At 41.0% G+C, this 20877-nt stretch overlaps 1 protein-coding gene across 1 annotated transcript; it reads right to left on the bottom strand.

Moving 5' to 3' along the window:
* Positions 1-685: 685 nt before the first annotated feature.
* Positions 686-19769, bottom strand: LOC146578134 (ribonuclease inhibitor-like). The gene is made up of 7 exons (XM_085268638.1): positions 19704-19769; positions 14210-14380; positions 12632-12808; positions 5523-5696; positions 3495-3668; positions 1547-1715; positions 686-982 (listed from the first exon to the last, which is right to left on the bottom strand). The coding sequence occupies exons 1-7, from the start codon at positions 19754-19756 to the stop codon at positions 812-814; spliced, it is 1089 nt and encodes a 362-aa protein (XP_085124764.1). The 5' UTR covers positions 19757-19769; the 3' UTR covers positions 686-811.
* Between the last annotated feature and the right edge of the window lie 1108 nt (positions 19770-20877).

Raw genomic sequence — 20877 nt, 5'->3', positions numbered from 1 at the left:
CTGTTGAGGAGTTTATCAGAAATACTCAACAACAAGAACAGTGGTAGATGCATGATATTGTGGAAAATTTAAAGCAATTGTTGAACATGAATTGTTTTAGGCATTATGATTTTATACTGCCTAATATGCATGCATGAAATATACATTTTTTCATATCCTGAACACAATGATAATGAGCATGGTTTATGTGCATGGTGGGTGTTAAAGCAAACTTTTTTTTCTCGCTCTGTGTCTCTCTTTCTCTGTAATTCTTATTACTGGGTCCAGCAATCAGAATCAGTGTATTGAAGGCTGGTTAGCCTCTCTGAGACAACATCATGCTCAGCACTGGAAAAATCGTCTCCAGGAACTAAAAGACAATGACTGCTTTTCTGGATGTTTTTTGGACAAGCAGCTCATATTGTTTACGTGTCTGAATGGCATTGGGTTATGTGACCATGCTTATATTCTTTTAATCAGTCATTGTGTGTGTGCATGTGTGTTGATTTTGGCATCACTGTTTGTTGAATAGGCATGAAGCCAAATCAAAACTCTCAAAAAGCCATCAATGGCTCCATTTATACAGATTCCAAAAGGCTTCAGTTTGTTATAGGAGTCAACATGCTGCATGGAATTTGGTCCAGGACTTACATACGTGTGTTGCATTAGGTGATTTTTGCTTCGTTGCTGAAGCTCGTAAGGGTCAAAATATTTCAGAAAATTTTGGATGAGATTATGGTCGTGACAGACGGCGAGCCAACCACTTTGCGGAAATTCACCACAAAAAAGATACACACATCAGTCTGCAGCACTGACAATCATCTGCACTTCTTTACATTCCTCTGTTAGTCACTGCTGGATGAAGCTTTCCTCTCCTCTCCACCTCACAGTAACATGGCCCAGTCAGAGTGTCTCTGCACTGCTGCTTCAACCTCAATAGATCACCAGGACACAGCTCCTCCTCTCTCAGCACACACACCATCCTGTTTACCATGACCTCCACCTGCAGAGAGAAGAAGGAAGAGCAGAGGATATAAACAAGTGTTTAAGTTCATGAAAAGGTTTTTCACTCCTAGTCTTAGTTTGGACTTTCATTCATTAGAATAACCTCGGTCTGTCCACTCTGAGCTCTTTAGGAAACCCCCAAACAATCCCAACAATCCAGATGTAATGGTTCCTGCTATTCACTGAAGGAATTCCGTCCAAACAACTGGTCTAACTAAATTCTTCCTCACCTACAGATTGTGTTCGTCACTGCTTTAAACTTGGAAATGAATGCAGTCATTGGTCTGCATGCTGCTTTTTTCAGAGAGCTGATTGGCTGTTGACAGTGTTTGATCAGAGCATGTGAGCCGTTACTATAAAGTGACCATAGAGGTAGGAAGGTCAGGCAGAAACAGGAAGTGTTTGTGTCCAATCCTGAAGCTTGTCACCATTTTCCTCTCACAGCTTCACTGAGAAGCTGCAGCTTTACAGGAAACACTGGATCTTTGTTTCATGCTGACTGTTTAGTACAATACTGCAGAAGCACCACAAACTCAATTCAACACTCTACTGACCACAGCACCTCCAGTCTGCAGTCTGGACTCTCCTTAAGCTCACACAGCTGCTTCACATCTGGTTCCTGCAGGTTGTAGTTTCCACTCATGTCCAGCTCTCTCAGATGGGAAGAGTTGGACTTCAGCGCTGCTACCAGATAACCACAGCTGATCTCTGACAAACCACAGTCCTTCAATCTGTATAAAGAATGAAAGATGTACGCTTATTAGACAAAGTGCGTTCTTGGAATGATTCAATGTTTCATAATCTGTTTAGAGCTGAAGAACGTTCAGAATGTAGAAGCTTAGAAAATGGAAATTGCAAACAGCTGAAGCCAACAGGAAGCAGCTTCAAATAAATCATGAGAAAAAACTCGTAATTTTTCACATTCAAGTTGTGCATTTATCATAAAAAGACTTAAAAACAAGTAGTGTTTTTTATTCAAGGAATCACATGGCTTCGCTTTTAAAAGTTGTAAAGTTGGCTGAGAGTCCTCCGGAAGCACATCATGGCAGACAGGGAGAGGCTTTACAGAGTAGTCAAGACACCACAGAAGACCATTGGCTGTTCTCTTTCCTCCCTGTTGGACATCTATTCCTCCCACTTCCTCAGCAGAGCTACAAACATCATCTAGGAAAGCTCCCAACCTGGTTCTGACCTGTTCAACCTGGCTACAGATGCATGAGCACATAGACAGATTCAAAAATAGTTTCTTCCCAAAAGCCACAACCACTCTGAACTCTCACATGCACTCCATTAACAGACTACACAACACCACCACCACGGTGCAATACCTAATTTTATTCTATTATTTATTCTATTCTAAATTGTTGTGTGCCATGACTTTTGACCTGCTTAAGAGAGTAAACTGCGGAATATTCATTGTTGTGTCTGATACTTAGAACTGTGAGGAAGAACAGTACCCAGTTAACCCTTTAAGACCTACCATAGAACCAAGTCCGCCAGAGCTTACTTTATATTTTTACATGCTGTAGTGCCATTTTTGGGAGCATTTCAAGTTGCTATACATCAATACAACTGTTATAGCCCATATTTTAATAATATGTATGCATTAAGTCCATAGTAACTACATTAATTGCAAAAAAGTGCAATAAACTACAAAATAATTGAAAATCGTTTTTGGTGTTTTTACATATATTTCTACTTGGAGAAATTTAAGAGGCTTATCCCTCAAAACTTTAAATACAAAAAAGTTGCAAAAAATAGTTTACAACAACAGGAAATTTTTTTTTGAGTGTCTTCATAGTTTTATTTTTAAGATACACCATTTTTATATACTGCAGGAAAAACGAAAAACAATCCTATGATGCTAATTTGCAAAGAAAACAGCAAATAAACTATTTCCAGCAGTGCAATTCGAGTTCTAAGCATCCCAGATACTATTCAGAAAAGCATAAAGTCAAACATGACTTCTAAAAACACCAGTATATGCTCTTGAGGCCTACAAGTAAAAAACTACATTTTCCGCGAAAATGACGTCACTTCCGGTTTTGGGCAGGAAATGGTGGACATGCGATCGTTCACGCTTGTTTTTGTTCCTGCAAGCACTTTATATGCAATTTTTGCAAAGCTTTATGTGGAAGGAAACCGTGACTTAGGACAAGCTGATGGCATAAGATGTAAGTACAACTCCTCCGGTTTCATATGCAAAAAAAAATGATTGCGCTAGCTTGTGCGGTTGCAGTGCTACTGGGATTTAAAAATAGTTACACAAAAAAGAGCGTGCCCACTCGGTAGCCCAGTTGGGACCTTGTAGAGGTCCGCGGGCCATACATTGAGTATCACTGCTTGGAATGTGAACATGCTTCTGCTACAGTCAATGGACTAACCCAAAGAAGTAGAAAGCAGAAAAGAAGATCCTCATTGTGAATCAATATAATGTCAGCCTTATGTCTGCAGTCAGCAAAACTTTTATGTCATATTCATCTCAGAACAACTAAAACATGGTGACTGACCTCAGAGTTCCAAGTCCACATTCTAGACTCTCCAGAAAACCACACAGCTTCTTCACTCCTGAATCCTGCATGCTGTTGTTACTCAGGTCCAGCTCTCTCAGATAGGAGGGGTTGGACTTCAGCGATGCTGCCAGATAATCACAGCTGATCTCTGACAAACCACAGCGCCACAATCTGTATAAAGAATTAAAGATACCCATTTATTAGACAAGTGTGCTTGAAATCGTTCAGTGTTTCATAATCTGTTCAGAGCTGAGAAGGTTCAGAATGTAGAAGTTTAGAAAATGGAAACTCCAAAGAGCTGAAGCCAACATGAAGCCGGTTCAAACGGGAAACTGCAGAATTTTCAGACTAACTACATGCCCTGATGCAGCGAGTTTTATTTTGGAGATATTAATCTCTGTTCTGTGACTAAGTCCTTGAATCATTTCTTCCAGTTTGTTCAACATGACAAACTAAGTATTGGATGTGTTGTGGCTCCGTTAGTGGAGCTTTTAAATGTGATGGCCCCTCTGGATCTATCAGATCACAGTACTGAAGAGAGCTCAAACTGAGCACACGGGAAAAGTGAGGATTACTTTGAAAACAGGAACAGTTTTCCCCAGTGACTAGTAAAGCACTCAAACATGTTCTCAGTCAGAAGAAGCTTTCTTGTTATGAGGGAGATAAGAAAAAGACTGAGACATATAAACTTGTTCAAAGAGAGATAAAGTAAGCAGAGGAGGAGCTTATTAAAGGACACTCGAGGCTGGTTTGGAAAGGAGTGAAGTCCATGATGGGGATGCAGAACAAGGACAAAAGATGAATGTGATGGTGGCAGATGTGTGGTGAGTGTGAGAGGGGAACCAGACGCTGGCTTGGATGTGAGCGAGCTTTATTTACACTCTGGTGGCACAAACAGAAATACAGCAAGTAAAATAAAACCTAAAGGTGACCTAAACTCGGAATGACTAACAAAGCGAACCTGAACGGAAGACTCCGGTAGAAAGTGCAGGGAAGAAACACAGACGGACTAGTGACAAACATGAGAGAACACACACTAAAAATACACTGATGGGAACGAGGAAATGACACACAGGAGGGAGGCACAGCTGATTCTGATTGACAAGACGAGACAGAGGAAACGCAAACTGAACACCTTGACATAAGACACAGACTTTCACAATAAAACAGGAAACTCAAAACATACGTGAAGACGCAATCTCAGAGACGCTGACTTTACACAGAGACCTGACTACACTAGAAAGGATACACAGGCAAGGAAGACACAGAACAGAGGGAGCACAGAATTTACACTCAGAAACCAAATAACAAAACCTAAAAATCTGAACTCAGGAAGTACCACAAAACTAGGGAGCTAGAAAAACTAGGAAAGAAACCAAAACACAATAGTCACAATCCATGATGAAATCAAAAGTAAAAGTACAAAAAACAAAAACACTGGGTCACCGACCCAGGACCATAACACCTAGGAATTTCAAAGAAAGAAAAAAGAAGGCTGTAGGTTGGGAAAATGATCTCTGTCCACTTTTGTCCACTCATTCATTCATATAAGCTATCTAATGCAGCTTTGTTCTTCATAGTTTGGTTTATGAAAGTCATTCTAACCCTGAATATCAGAGTGTTACTCCTTTCCTTTACCCATGATTCATGCTGGCAGTGTTGGAGATTTGGATGTCGGACTGTGTTTTGTATGATGTGTGTATGTTTTATGTTGGACTGCTGTTTGTAAAGCAAATGGCCATTTGGTTTTTATTTCAGTGTCAGTGCCATTCCACCAAATATTAAGGTGGAATGGAGAGTAGTAGAGTTTTACAGCTAATTATCCAGTGGAAAAATTTTCTTCTTCTTTTAAGGGTTGTAATGTGAACATTTTTCTGCTACAGTCAATGGACTAAACCAGAGAAGTCTTTACCATGAAGATCCTCAGTGTGAATCAGCATAATATCAGCCTTATGTCTGCAGTTCAGTGTCAGCACAACTTTCACATCATATTCATCTTACCACAACTAAAACATGGAGACTGACCTCAGAGTTTCAAGTCCACATCCTGGACTCTCCAGAAAACTACAAAGCTGTTCCACTCCTGAATCTTGCAGGCTGTTGTTACTCAGGTCCAGCTCTCTCAGATGGGAGGGGTTGGACTTCAGTGCTGCTGCCAGATAATCACAGCTGATATTTGACAAACCACAACTCCCCAATCTGTATAAAGAATGAAGGCTGTAAGTTAATTAGAAAAAGTGATTGGAATCATTCAGTGTTTCATAATTCAGTTTATTCAATCGTATTTATTAAGTGCCACATCACAAAAACAGTCAGCTTAAAACACTTTATATTGTAAGGTAGACCCTAAAATAATACATAAACAGAAAAACAGTCGTATGACTATTCTTATTGTACTATTCTTAGTTAGTGTATTGTCTGTCTTGTCTTAATGTTGGTTTAAAATGGAGCACTGTAACAAAAAATAATTTCCCCCAGGGATCAATAAAGTATTCTGATTCTGATTCTGATTCTGATGACCCCCTATGAGCAAGTACTTTGATGCCAGCAAGAAGGAAAAACTCCCTTTTAACAGCTAGAAATCTCCAGCAGAACCAGGCTCAGGGAGGGGCGGCCATCTACCGTGACCAGCTGGTGTAAAAGAAGGAAGACAGGACAAAATACATGTGGTTGAAGAGAGCCACAGAAATAATAACAAGTGTGATTCCCTGCAGAGAGGTCTATTAACAAATCGTGAGAGAGAAAGGTGACTGAAGACGAAACAGCGCATCATGGGAATCTCCCTGCAGCCCACACCTAGTGCAGCATAACTAAGGGAAGATTAAGGGTCACCTAATCCAACCCTAATTTAAATGCTTTTGCAAAATGCCTAATCTTAAAAGTAGATATAATGTCCGTCTCCTGTATCAAACTGGAAGCTGATTCAATAGATGAGAGCTCTGAAAACTGGAGGCTCTGCCTCCCATTCTACTTTTACTCTAGGAAAAATAAGTAATAATAAGTGATTTGTTTATGCTATGATTCAGCACAGGAGGGAGGGGGTGAGTAGCTAAAATGTGCTGTGAGCATGTTAGCAGAGAAAGCAGCTATTGTCTTGATGTGTGCACAGGGTTTTTTCTTCCAGTTCAGGGCAGAAATGTTTTTGTTAAAAAACTGGCTGTTGGTATTTTCCCCACAATTTTAATTATAAGGTAGATATATTTCTACTAATGGAATTAGTTTGCTAACAGCAACAGGGATGAGTCAGTGAGTCAGTTGGGCTTGTCAATCATGATTCATGAGTCAGTAAAGTGATTCTCGAGCAGTGAACGATTCGTTCATGATTTGTGCATCACTATGTCACTCTGAGACAGGATATTTTGAATTTCAGAGATATTGTGCAAATGGAAGAAAGCAGTCTTACATATGTGTTTAATATGTGCATTGAAGGACATATCCTGTATAAAGATGACTCCAAGGTTCCTCACAATGTTACTAGAACACTTAGAACACAGCCCTGAGGCACTCCAGTGCTGAGTGAGATGGAGACTTGTTTTCCCACCTTCACTGATTGGGGTCTGTCTGTGAGGAAGTTGAGGATCCACTGACACAGTGATGAGCTGAGTCCTAGATCCGTCAACTTGGTGAAAAGCTTAGAGGGAATTATTGTGTTGAATGCTGAACTGTAGTCCACGAACAGCATCCTAACATATTTCCCTCTTCCAGTGTCCAGGTGACTCAGGGATGTGTGGAGCAGGTGAGATATGGCATCGTCTGTGGAACGATTAGTCCGGTAAGCAAACTGAAGTGAGTCGATGGTAGCAGGAAGTGAAGAAGTGATGTGATCTCTCATCAGTCTTTCAAAACACTTCATTACAATTGAAGTCAGTGCTACTGGACGGTAGTCATTGTGGCAAGCGGGCTGTTGTTTCTTTGGAACAATAATGGACTGTTTGAAGCACGTGGGAACCACAGCTTGGGCCAGGGACAGGTTGAAGATCTCCGTGAACACCGGTGCTAGCTGGTCAGTGCAGGCTCTCAGGACCCGGCCAGGGATTGAATCAGGTCCTGCTGCCTTCCTGGTGTTCACCCTCCTGAAGGTGTTCCTCATGGCATGCTCTGTGATGACGAATGCATTTTCTTCACTGGTGTACTCCGAGCGCGTGCAGCTGTTTGTAGTTTTAATTGCTGCCGCGTCAAAGCGAGCATAAAACGTGTTCAGCTCATCAGCCAGTGAAGCGTCAGCATTCATCATTGAAGAAGCTGGTCGTTTATAGTCCGTTATTGTCCGCAGTCCTTTCCACAGGCTCCTAGAGTCACACTGACATAGCTGTGACTCTAGTTTTTCCCCGTAGCTCCGCTTTGCTGACTGCACTGCGCACGTTGTAAGACTCAGCCTTGTATAGGTCCATATTACTGGAGACGAGCCCTTCATTGTAGGCAGCGGTGCGTGATCTCAGAGCGTCGCGGATGTTTTTATCCACCCACGGCTTCTGGTTGGGAAAAGTTCTGATGATAGATCTTTCTGGTGGTTTCCCGATGAATCCCATAACCGCTTCTGTAAACATGTTGATGTCATCAGAGCTGCGCCGAAACATGTCCCAGTCTGCGTCATCCAGTGCGTCCTGCAGCGCGGACACTGATTGGTCCGTCCAGCGAGCGACCTCCCTCATGATTGGTGGTTGCTGCTTTAACCTTTGTTTGTAAGCAGGCATGAGGAAGATGGCGGCATGGTCAGATTTTCCAAATGCCGGCAGGGGCTGAGCCTTGTAACAGTTCTTGAATGGGGTGCAGTGGTCTAATGTCCTAGTGCTCCGGGTGAGGCAGTTGATGTGCTGGTGAAGGTTGTGAAATGTCCGTTTGAGATTTAATCTGTTAAAATCTCCCATAACAATGAGTGTGGCATCTTGTTGAAGTGTTTGTTGATGTGAGAACCTCATGCAGCTCACATAAGGAAGTGTCTGAGTCCGCGTGAGGCGGAATGTAAACAGTGCAGGCAATGACCGCAGTGAATTCCCGAGGGAGATAGAAAGGGCGACATTTAACGATCAAAAGTTCCAGATTGGCGAGCAAGAGCATGTGTGTGGGGAGATGTTTGTGCTGTCGCACCATCTGTTGTTCACCATCAAACACACTCCACCACCTCTTTTCTTCCCCAACTGCATTGTCCTGTCCATGTGGTAAACCGAAAAGAACCCCGCCGGCTGCACGGCGTGGTCTGGTATTGCTGGGTTCAGCCAAGTCTCGGTGAAGCAGAGGAGGTTGCAGTCCCGAATGTCTCTCTGGAACTTAATTCTGGCTCTGAGGTCATCAAGCTTGTTCTCGATGGATTGAACATTGGCTAGCAGGATACTGGGCATGGGTGCGCGGTGTGCGCGAGCCCGTAGCCTGTTCCTGATGCCAGCTCGTTTCCCTCGAGGCCGTCGCTTAGGGTTGCGTCCTTTGTTCTCTCTCAGGATCTCCATGGTGAAATGTTTGTGTATTGTAGACCAATAGAAACCAGGGTGTCTCTACTGTAGCGAATTTGTGTGTTTTGCATGATGCCCATGCAAAATTATGGCAGATATAGGAAAAAGTGACGAAAAAAGAAAAAAAGTGAAAAAGTTGGGGCAGAGCATCCAGTACGGCAGCCGACCTCACCTGCGCCATCTTAAGGACTTTAATCAGCAAGATAATCCTGTTGTTTAAAGTCAACCATATTTGGATATCTAAAGTCAGAATATGATCCAGTCACATCTATATCAACACATATTAAAACATGGTTGAGTTTATGCTGCATGAGATTATTGCTGATCCTCAGAATTCCCCTGGCTCAGCTCCACACAGATTTCCAGTTTCTTTACGGTAAATGCAACATGTACAGCTGGTCCTGAGAAACATTAGCAGCATGACAGCTGAGTCTCAGCTTCTTCTCATTCTTCATCATTAATCACACTTTGTTTTCATTTATTTCCTCCTCACATTTACTTTTGAACACTATTACAGTTCAGTCACAGATTCACTCAAACACATGAAACAGCTGATAAGAATGTAGTCTGGGCACAGTGTGACTTTGAACAATCTTCACACCAACTTCGCAATCAGGGTTTTTGTTCGCTCATCTCCAGACTTCGTCTTTCCCTTCACTTTCCTTCTTGGACCTGTTTGACTCACAGCAGTATTTCCCATTGATTCAGAGACCCCAAATTTTCATGTCATCTTTAACCTGGATGTTAATTTCAGCAGTACTGAGATCAGGGCCAACCCACACTCCCTCTGTGCTGCTAATTTGGCCCTGATGGAATATATCTGAGGTATTACTGCTGTCAGTGATCTCTCTGTCCACAGTCTGTGTCACATCTGGAGACCCCTCATTACATAAGTTGATCCATAATTCAGTCTATAATATAGGAATTTAAATCATGTTTACTACTTTTTTCCTATCTTAAGGGAAGGCAAGGCAAGGTGACGCAAATTTTTTTTGTATAGCACACTTTCAGCACAAAGCAATTCAAGGTGCTTTACATGATTAAAATAAAACATAAAAGATAAAACAAAACACTATAAAAGTAAAATACAAGAAAACATTTACAAGAAAGCATTCGCAAATAGAGAGCCATAATAGGATCAGTTACTCATAAGCAAGTCTAAATAAGTAAGTTTTAATTTTAGACTTAAAAGAGTTCAGTGTCTCTGCAGCTTTGCATTCTCCTGATAGTGTATTCCAGATGTGAGGAGCATAGAAACTAAAAGCTGCATCTCCATGTTTAGTTCTGGTTCTAGGGACGGTTGATAGAGGAGATCTAGAGGACCTAACTGATCTGGATGGTTTGTACCATGATAGCAGAATCCTAATGCACTCTGGTGCTAACCCATTCAAGGATTTATAAACTAATAAAAGCACTATAAAGTCTATTCTCTGAGCTACAGGGAGCCAGTGTAGTGACTGTAAAACTAGAGTAATGTGCTCTATTTTCTTGGTTCTAGTGAGAACACGAGCAGCAGCGTTCTGAATCAGCTGCAGTTGTCTAATTGATTTTTTGGGTAAAACTGTGTTACAGTAATCAAGGCAGCTAGAGATAAATGCATGCATGAGTTTTTCTAGGTCTCCTTGTGTCATAAGTCCTTTAGTCCTAGAAATGTTCCTCAGGTGATAGAAGGCTGACTTTGTTATAACTTTTATGTGGCCCTGGAGGTTCAGGTCTGAGTCCATTATTACACCTAAATTTCTGGCCTGGTCGGTAGTTTCTAGTTGGACCAGTTTGAGCTGATTACTGATATTTAATCGATCTTTTTTGGGTCCAAAGATAAGTACTTCAGTTTTGTTATTGTTCAGTTGAAGGAAATTATGAGACATCCAGTAATTAATTTGCTCAATGCATTTATTAAGAGTTTGGATAGGTTCAACATGACCTGGTGACATTGAGATATAAAGTTAAGTATCGTCTACATAATTGTGCATAATATTATTGGTGGTTATAATCTGGCTTAACGGGAGCATGTAAATGCTAAATAAGAGGGGCCCTAGGATGGAACCCTGGGGGACCCCGCATGTGATTTCTATATTTTGTGATGAAAATTGGCTAATTGACACATAGACGTTCCTGTTCTTAAGGTAGGACTTGAACCAGTCGAGTGCTGTACCAGAGAGTCCGGCCCAGCTCTCTAGATGTTCCAGTAATACAGTATGTGGAAGGAAACTGTGACCTAGGACAAGCTGATGGCTTAAGATGCAAGTACAACTCCTCCGGTTTCATATGCAAAAAAAATGATTGCGCTAGCTTACGTGGTTGCAGTGATACCGGGATTTAAAAATAGTTACGCAAAATGGAGCGTGCCTGCTCCGACCGGCTTTAAAGGGTTAATGGGGATATGTAATTGGTGTGGTGTTATGTAAACAATTGAACATGTATTTATTAACTGCAGAAGGTATGGTAACCACCGGAGAATGATATGGGTGTGGGGGGGGGAGTCACGTTTGAAAAGGTGGTTGATTGGCTAAGTAACACCAGACGGTGGCAGTAATGCATCTTCGATGGATGCAAGCTGCTGTTAAACTGGAGGAAGAAGAAGAAGCAGCACTACTGGGACTGCTGCTCAGAAATGAACATGCAGTGTCCTCCTCTTCTGCCTTGCTTTTGAACTTTGTTTGCTAAACCTGTTTGCAGTTTTGGATTTTGTTTGTTAAACTCGGTATACTGTTGAACTTGGTTTTAGTAGAGCTTTGTGATGCCGGTCTGCCCAAGTTAACCCTTAGCTTTTAATCTTGACTTTTTTTTCCTTTTGTTAATTGTTTGCCCAATGGTCTGCTGAACAACCCTGTCGGGTTTCTGTTTAAAGTTTGCAATAAAACCTTTAACTTTACTCAGTTTTCCTGTGGGTCTTGTGTATGTTACTCTCCTCCTGTCGCCTAGCAGAGGGGGTCGTAACAATTCGGTGAATAACATACCAGCTAGAGGTAGTGGACTGTGATCACACAATTACCCTGAGACATGCTGAACCATCTGCTTAAGGTTAACCTGCTGATGTTGAACAACCTTGGAATCCAATGATAACTTTATTTATTTCACAGAGCAGTGGTGGCAGCTTCCTCAACACACTGAGGTGGATAGAAGGAAACCCAACTCCCGGACAAATTTTGATTGCACATTAATTAGCTCCTTATCTCCAATTTATAATGATCAACACAAACTTCAGCAGAGACAAGTCCCAGTTTAACATTACTATTGCCCAGCATGCCATGCAGCAGTGTGAGTTTGCAAATGTGCAATGATTCCTGCTCCAATCTCTTTCACTTTCACAGATTGCTGTGTGTCGTGACCTTTGACCTGCTAAAGAAAGTCCACTGTGGATTATTCATTGTTGTGTCTGATACCTAGAACTGTGAGGAAGAATGGTACACAGTTAGTCAGGGTCCCCTCATTTTGAATTAGGAAAGCTCTGCAGGCCGGTTGGCGCCCTGTGGAGGGCCACGGCCACGCATTGAGTATAAGTGCTTGAAATGTGAACATTTTTCTGCTATAGTCAATGGACTAACTCAGAAAAGAAGAAAACCGACTTTACCATGAAGCTCCTCAGTGTAGATCAGTATAATATCAGTCTTATGTCTGCAGTTTAGTGTAAGCACAACTTTCACATAATATTCATCTCACCACAACTAAAACATGGAGACTGACCTCAGAGTTTCAAGTCCACATCCTGGACTCTCCAGAAAACCACACAGCTGCTTCACTCTTGAATCTAGCAGCTTGTTGTTCAACCTCAGGTCCAGCTCTCTCAGATGGGAGGGGTTGGACTTTAGTGCTGCTGCCAGATAATCACAGCTGATCTCTGATAGACCACAGCTCACCAATCTGTATAAATAATTAAAGTTTTAAGTTTATTAGACAAAGTCTGTGCTTGAAGTCATTCAGTGTTTCATAATCAGTCCAGAGCTGAAGAACGTTCAAAATGTTATAGTTTAGAAAATGGAAACTCCAAACAACCAACAGGAAGCAGCTTGAAAATAACACAAGAGAAAATAATTTTTCATATTAAACTTGTACATTTCTAACAGGAGTATTTTAAAGACAGTGTCACTGATGATCAACTTCTCTTCACTACAAGTTTGAGTAATAGATGCATGATAGACTGGACCATGTACGCATGCTTTCCAGCAAACTTTTATTATTACAGTTGCTGCTACATACAAATGGCTGCAGCTTTGCAGCTCGCAAACGCACAGTAAAAGCAACAACAACAACACTCAGGACTCAGTATAGCCTTTAAATACTGATGTGGGGTGATTGCTTATACCGCTTAGGTATACTGGCTCATTTGACAAATTTCTGCTTGCAAAGACACTTTGAAACTCTAATCAGCATGTTTCCTGTCATACTAGAAGGGATCAAACTCTAGAGCAGGGGTCCCCAATCCCAGTCCACGAGGGCCGGTGTCCCTGCAGGTTTTAGATCTCACCCTGGGTCATCACACCTGAATCACATGATTAGTTCATTACCAGGCCTCTGGAGAATTTCAAGACATGTTGAGAAGGTAATTTATCCATTTAAATCAGCTGTGATGGATCAAGGACACCTAAAACCTGCAGGCCCTCGTGGACTGGGATTGGGGACCCCTGCTCTAGACCTTTGTTCATTTGGTCAGTGAAGGATGCTTTTCCACCTGAAGAAAGACCAGCACCTTATTCAAGGCAGGGACATTAGCACTTCCATGGGAGAGCAACACTGCACAAACAGACACAGCACAGCCACTGAAGTACAAGGACAAAGAGAAAGGCGAGGGAGAAGACTCTGGTGGTGTGGATGGACCCTTTAGGGGCTCCAAGACTGAGGAAGAAACCTCCATGCTAAGGATGCTGCAGTGATCTGGGGAACTCGGTCCATTCTGAGGCTGCATCATGACTTACAGATTTCAGCCAAATGAACATCTCGTGATCCAACAGTGCACAAGCTGTGAGCAATCAGCTGTTTAATCATATACACAGATTCTTTCATCAGCTGTAATGTGAATGTACTGATTGTCAAACATCTCCCTATCACCACTCCACTGTCAGCCTTTAAATAAACCCTGCTCAAGTCTGTGACTTCTTTTTGAAGTCGAAAGGAAAAACTGTTGTTCAGTCATTTGGAAAGACTTTAAGCACTCAAAATTCTTCACATATGTCTTCAGACATTTCCCGAACAATTATGAACTAAAGAATTCAATCAAAGATATGAAATATAAATAAAGATAAGAGCTGCAATTAGTGAAATCACCTTAGAGTTTCCAGTCGACAGTTTGGATTCTCCAGTCCAGCACACAGAAGCTTCACTGCTGAATCCTGCAGGGTGTTTCCGCTCATGTCCAGGTCTGTTAGATGGGAGGGGCTGGACAGAGATGGGGCGATAACTTCACAGTGAGTTTCTGAGAATTCCGAACTAGTCTGTCTTTGATTATAGAAAATAAAATGTGTTATTATAAAAGAAGAAAATCTGCATCATAAACACAGTATGAATGTATGAAGACAAAAAGAGTGACATCATAATCTGATGAACATCTACTCTTCGCGTCTGTGCTTCAGCTTCTTACTGTGTTTGACAAGACACAATGATTCATTCTCTCGCAGACCTGCAGACTTTTAATAACTATCTTTGTTTAGTTTTAATCTGCAGATAAGGAGGGAAGATGGTGTCACATTAAGGGTTCCATAATGTCCAGTCTGTCAGTGAGATCTGATCTAGACTATTATCCAGATTTATAAAATAAGTCTCCATGAGCACTTGTTTATCCACATTGTTCTCAGATGTAATAATTAAGTTTGCCTATGTAATATCATATCATATTTATTTGTATGGCACATTTAAAGACCAAAGTATACAAATGAGGCAGGGGAAATGTAAACGGAACACACTGACATAAGACGGAGACCTTCAAAGTAAAAATGGAAACACATACACGTAATGACACAGACTCAGAGACCTACTACACTAAGGGGATACACCAAACAGAGGGAACACAACTAAACCCTGGGAAACCCAAAACAACAGTCATAAAAAACTATCAAAAGTGAAAGTACAGAGGTAAGTGACGGGAAAAGTTAAGCGACCCATGTTGTAGGTGACGTCAGACGCCGGAGATTTGGCAAAAAAAAAAAGAGAATGGTAGCGTAGAATTATTTAAGCTTCAGTATTGCCAAATAAACTATACATATAACTAACAACATCTTTCCTAGGGCTGTGCGATATGACCAAAATCTCATATCCCGATATAAGACATTTATCGTCCTGACAACGATATAAATCATAAAAATGTAACATTTTCTGTAAATTCTGTGTATCTCGGGTAACTCACCTTGCGTGAAGTGTTTCCAGCTGAGTGTCCTTTACCTGGAGTCGAGTGTTTTCTCCGATGCATGAAACTATACATTTTTAGACATAAGTTGTAACGGCCACCATTTTCTTTCAAAGTTTGAGTCTAAGGTTTATTTTTTAGCACCTGACGGCTCTTTTTTGCTTCTCATCCATAAACACTGCATACTCTTTCCCGTGATTCAGTTTATTTTGAAAAGTCTCAACAGGATCTTGAGCTTTATTGTGAAAGGTTTACGTGGAAAACAAACAAGCGGACAGCGGAGCCATGTGATGGTTTTACCATCATTGCTGCTAACGACAACACGTAAAAACAGGTGCTTGTCCGTCCATAGTGTGGTTATATAAAATATAAGAGAAAGAGAGAACTTTAAAAAATTAATATAGCCACTACAGTGACCATCAAAATGATGAAAAAAATATTGCTGTAAACAGTTTATTTTACGACACCATGAAACAAACGATAGCGTGATAGGAAACGATAGACGTTTTTATATCGTCATCCGGTATATTTCGTTATATCGCACAGCCCTAATCTGTCCTATCATCTCTAACACCCTGCGGGACAACGGGGAGAGTGTAGACCAGGGGTAGGCAACCTTTCTGATGGCGAGTGCCATTTAAAATTTCCTCAGAGGTCAGTGTGCCATATGATTGCATTAGCAATAAATTTAATAACGCTCTATATTAACATTTACACACTATATAGAACCACTTTATAGAATCATATTTGTTCGCAGATGTTGGCAGCTCTCAGCGAATAGTTATCAGCTATTTTGAAACAAAAAAAGACACTTTTTATCCATAACAGAAAATGGACTGTACAACAAAAAATACAAATGCTATTTATGGTCTACTCACAAGAATGATACGAAAAATAAACTAAGCCAATATGGCATGTCTGTTAATACAGAGACACACATGTTAATATGATCTCTGGTCTCCCACTCAGACACACAGGTCTCCGAGTGTCCAGCATTCAGACGGCTACCTGAGGACACTCATGTGAGAGAAAATCTGTTCACACAGATATGTAGAGCCAAGTACTGTCAATAAGGCCTCTGCAATGTTCTGAACACAGTTAAACTTGTCAGGTAGTGATGTCCAGCAATTGAAAATGCAAGCTCCATGAACACGCACAGCTGTGGATTCCAGCTGCTCCGATGTTGCAACTGGCAACACTGGCATTAACTCAGCACATTAATGCGAGACAAATCTAGCTGCTCATTAAAGATTTCTGGTTTGATCAGAAAATAAAACATTGGTCCATACACCTGAAAGTCCCAAAAATGCATTGTGTTGTCTCGAGTCTACGGATGTATCCGTGTATTTCCGTGGTGCTGATGCTGTGCTGAGCAGAAAGCTCCTGAAGCTTTTGAAGTGTCAGAATGTGGAAAGCTAATAACGTCCCTCTTACCAGTAGGCTAAGTTATTTTTAGCCAATTACAAGTTGAATTTGGTAGTTGGGGTTGTTAGCTAAGATACCGTCATTAAGAAGCGGCACAACTAATGTGTCTATGCGAGCTGATTTGCGATGTGCACCGCTGGTGTGGCCATTTATTTTTTGATGCACCTTCTCAGATTAATTCACTGCATGTCGTGCCCAGGGCTGGACTGGGACAAAAAAACAGCCCGGGCATTTTGACTAAAGACCGGCCCACCAGATATTAAAGCCATAAAGCCTTTGAATGAAAACAAACGCTGTTGTGACAGTGATGTACAGTCTTGTTGGTATATATATGATTTCTATACATTTTACATCAGATAAAAGCTTTGGTTGTAAGCTTCCAGACATTTTAAATGAAAATAAGAAAGTATTTCTTTGTGCCCCCCTTTCCCTGTTAATGCCCCACCTGGCCCCCCTGGCAAAACTTAGCTAGACCCGCCCCTGCACAGTTACCAGCTGTCAGCTACTTAAAAAATGTTCTTGGTGTTATTTGTCTCTCAGAAACAGTTCATAACTTCCCTTCAACTCATTCATGTCACCTAAGAGGTAAACCTGTTTCTCCATCACCTGTTCAGCTCTGATGATTCAGTAAGGACATCTCCTGGTTTCATCTTCATGTTTCCCTCTCACCAGATATACAAACCAATATCATGACCAGCACTTTTTACAGCTGTGGCTCCAGCAAACATCAGCTGATACTAGAAATTAATATTAAATAAATTCTAACAACAGCTGATCAAGCTTAAAACTTGCTGCTGTTGTTTAGTGCGACATCTGCTGGTTTCCTCTTTCTGGCTCGAAGTAGGCGATAAACAAACAAGAGAGAAAAGCCAATCAGCTGATCATTGATCAGTTTCATGATTAAAGCAACAGGGGAAAGAATGAGAGAAGAAGAGGCAGCTGTGCAGCAAAGACGCAGAATAACTCCACCTTTGTGTCTTTTTCATTCTAGCTGAAGTCCGGGACAAACTGTGTCCCCTCTCAGCTCAACACAAAACACATAATAATTTCTCTGAATTCGGGAGGATTCCGTCTTATTACGGGACGGTTGGCAACTCTACTAGCTAACCTTATGAATTAAATAAAGTTCAACATCAGTAACATAAAAGCACCCACCCAGCTGCATAGAAACTCCATCATGCTAGCTAGCACGCGAGTTATTGTAACTGACTGTAAAAAGTCAGCACAACGAAAATAAACGACACCTAAATGTAGTTTATATCTGACCCAGATAGACTGCAGGTCATAACTTGTTACCTGAAGTTCAGTTCACCTGACGCTCGGACCGGCAGCTGCCTCGGGTCTCTCCTCATCCTGCCTCCTATCTCCCTCATCCACCTGCTGGGCTCCACCACTTGTTAATTTTACTGAATCTGTGGAAGCTCCGCGATGCCACCACCAAACAACTGAGTTATTTTTACACAACGGCCAAATAAATCATCGGGCCACCGAGCAAATGCCATCAGTTAACCCTGATGTCACGGCCAACTGTAGCATGCGTACCTAGGGTTGCCGGCCCCTGGTCTAAAAGGTAACTTTGAAACAAAATCCTGATATTGGTTGAATTTCCCATCTCATCAGTAAACCCGGCTTCATCCATTGTGTTAAAGTAGCTTCTCAAAAAGAATGTGTAAGCTCATAATGCTGAAGCACCACCAGATTTTAAAACTGACCAATTCAGAGCCTTATCTATAAATGCAGATTTTATTTTTGCTCTGTTATCAAAGTTTAACTCAAGCTGCTTTTTTGCTTCAACATAAGCTTCTGTGGACTCATGTGCATGCACCTTCTCACTAAAATCCTCAGTGGACTGTGGTAAATGGTTCTAAATAATAAAGCCCTGGAATCCAGACTCTGCTGATCCTGAACAGAAGTGAAAATTAGCATTTTTGCATCGACCATAACCAACTAAGTTCTTAAAGCCAATGCTGCTTTAAACTGAACTTCTTCCAGTTTGGGCGCATATGTTTCTTGCAATGCGTCCAACTTTGTCTTCAAAGTGATTCTTTCCACCTCAGCTTCAATTAGCACCATTAAAGCTGCTTGGGAGATTTTACTGGCTTAGACTATAGGCTTTACTAATATTACTGGGTGAACTTTGTGCATCCTCTTTCAGCCAATTCTGTGACGATCCAATCATCCAAGTCCAACCATCCAGTCTTCCAAGATCCCCCAACTTCCAAGGTGACATCCAATTCAAATGATTTTTTTAAATTAAATGTCATGGCCTTTTAAGTTCCAAAAAAGAAAATGGTCCAAGGAAAGGTTGTGGGTGGAAATGGATGGATTGTTTCAGAACTCACTTCTGAATTAAATCTTTGAAAAATATATGGTGTTTATTTTTTATCTTAAACATAAACAAAAATTAACCTAATCTGATTCCAAAACCTCAAAAAGTGATAAAAAAAAAAACCCCAAAAACATTCTAAACCTTCCTATTGCCCCCTTGACATTTGACAAACAAATAATAGTAATAAAAACCCCCAAACAAACAAACAAACAAAAAAATTCCACCACACCTCACAGCGTGCTCTGTAGGTGTGGTCCTTAATAAGTGGGATTGTCCAAATTTAACCAAACTAATCACAACTTTTCCAAAAGTAAATTTGATTAAAGATTTACATAGTTTTAAAGAAAAAACTTACTATGTTACTTTTGGTAATATAATATACAGTTGCACTGAATTTAATTTATTGATTTCCATGAACACCACCGTTTGCTCAGTGTTGTCCTGATGGAGGTTTCATTAACAGCATCTAGTATGATCCAGGCTTTAGCTTCTTAGAAATTACCCTGGGTCTCTTTGTGACCTCTCAGACTGTTTAACAGATCAAACACAAAGACATGAGAATCAGAGACCGAGCAGCTCTGTTCTTAAAAGACAAACATGGAACCCGCTCAGTACAGACTTTCCCCACAGATATACTGTTAACTCGGTGAGTTTAGTTCTCTGACCTCGTTGGTGTAGGTTCACCGCACTCTGCTCTGTTCTCCTCTTCCTCCATCATGATCCTCTTGTGGATGTCAGTCTAAAAGGTAAACCGCAAACAATCGGTGACGTCACATTGATGCAAATCTCAGTCCCACATCAGCTCTGCTGAATAATCTATGTTCCTATGACATCAGGAATCAAACGCTGTCATGAACACACCTCCATGTTTCTGTCATGTTTCCCTGACAGACTGAATTCAAACAGTTTGAGGAAAAAAGGATGAACTGAAAGCAGGCTGTCACTTTATTGGATATTAGGAGAACATATTTAATCATAAAATCATTAAATCATAAAGGCAGCTAGAGCTAAACAGCAGAATGAGATAACAGTCTTTATACACCATATCTACTATTTTATGTACTTTGCTGTTATATGTATGTATATGCAATACTATTGCATTGTATGACACACTTTTCTGATTTTTATTTGCTTAACATTTTGAAACCCATGTATCACTTTCATACCACTTCAATTATGTGCTACTTTGTGGTGGTTGACAGGAAATCTCAACAAAATCATTTAAGTTTGTGGTTGCAAGGAGACAAAATGTGTAAAGGTTCAAAGGGGTATGAATACTTTTGTCAAGGCACTGTGTATTCAATCTGTCACGGTCCCTGTGTCTGCCCGGTCAGCCCTGTGAGGCTGCATGTGTTTTTGATTTGGTTTCTCTCTCTCCTCCCTGCTCGCAACACTCTACCTAGGTGGAGCTCATCGCAGGCTCCCACTTTTGGTCGTGGCACCTGCAAGTAATAACTCATCTGTGAGTCATCATCCTGTCTGTAATCTTCTCTGGACTATTGTGTAACACGCGTCAGTGTAATCCTGGCCTTTGCAATATTTTGAGTTCTCTTTATGCTTTTCTCAGTATTAAAAACCTTGTCCTTGTATATAGACTCCCAGGCCCTTAGACAGTTTCCCAGAATCTGTAGAGTTTAGCAGCTTAAGTGTAGTACATAACACACTAGCAGTTGTGAAAATAAAGAACTGTTTCTTGTGATTTGCAGTCTGCGCTTGAGTCTGCCCTGCTCCGCCTAGACAAAAATAATTTCAGTACAGTGGTGCACAGTTCTTTCTTCCACCTTTTTAATTCATTCTAATAAAAACATTAGTAAAATGTTTATGTAATTTTCCTCTATT

This window comes from Mchenga conophoros, linkage group LG3, assembly GCF_057382185.1.
Source record: "Mchenga conophoros isolate Kocher_MC1m ecotype Shallow Benthic linkage group LG3, M_conophoros_male_GT1.1, whole genome shotgun sequence".
NCBI classification, from domain to species: domain Eukaryota; kingdom Metazoa; phylum Chordata; class Actinopteri; order Cichliformes; family Cichlidae; genus Mchenga; species Mchenga conophoros.
Note: the sequence above shows the minus strand (reverse complement) of the source record. Positions and strands in the feature narration are given on the sequence as shown.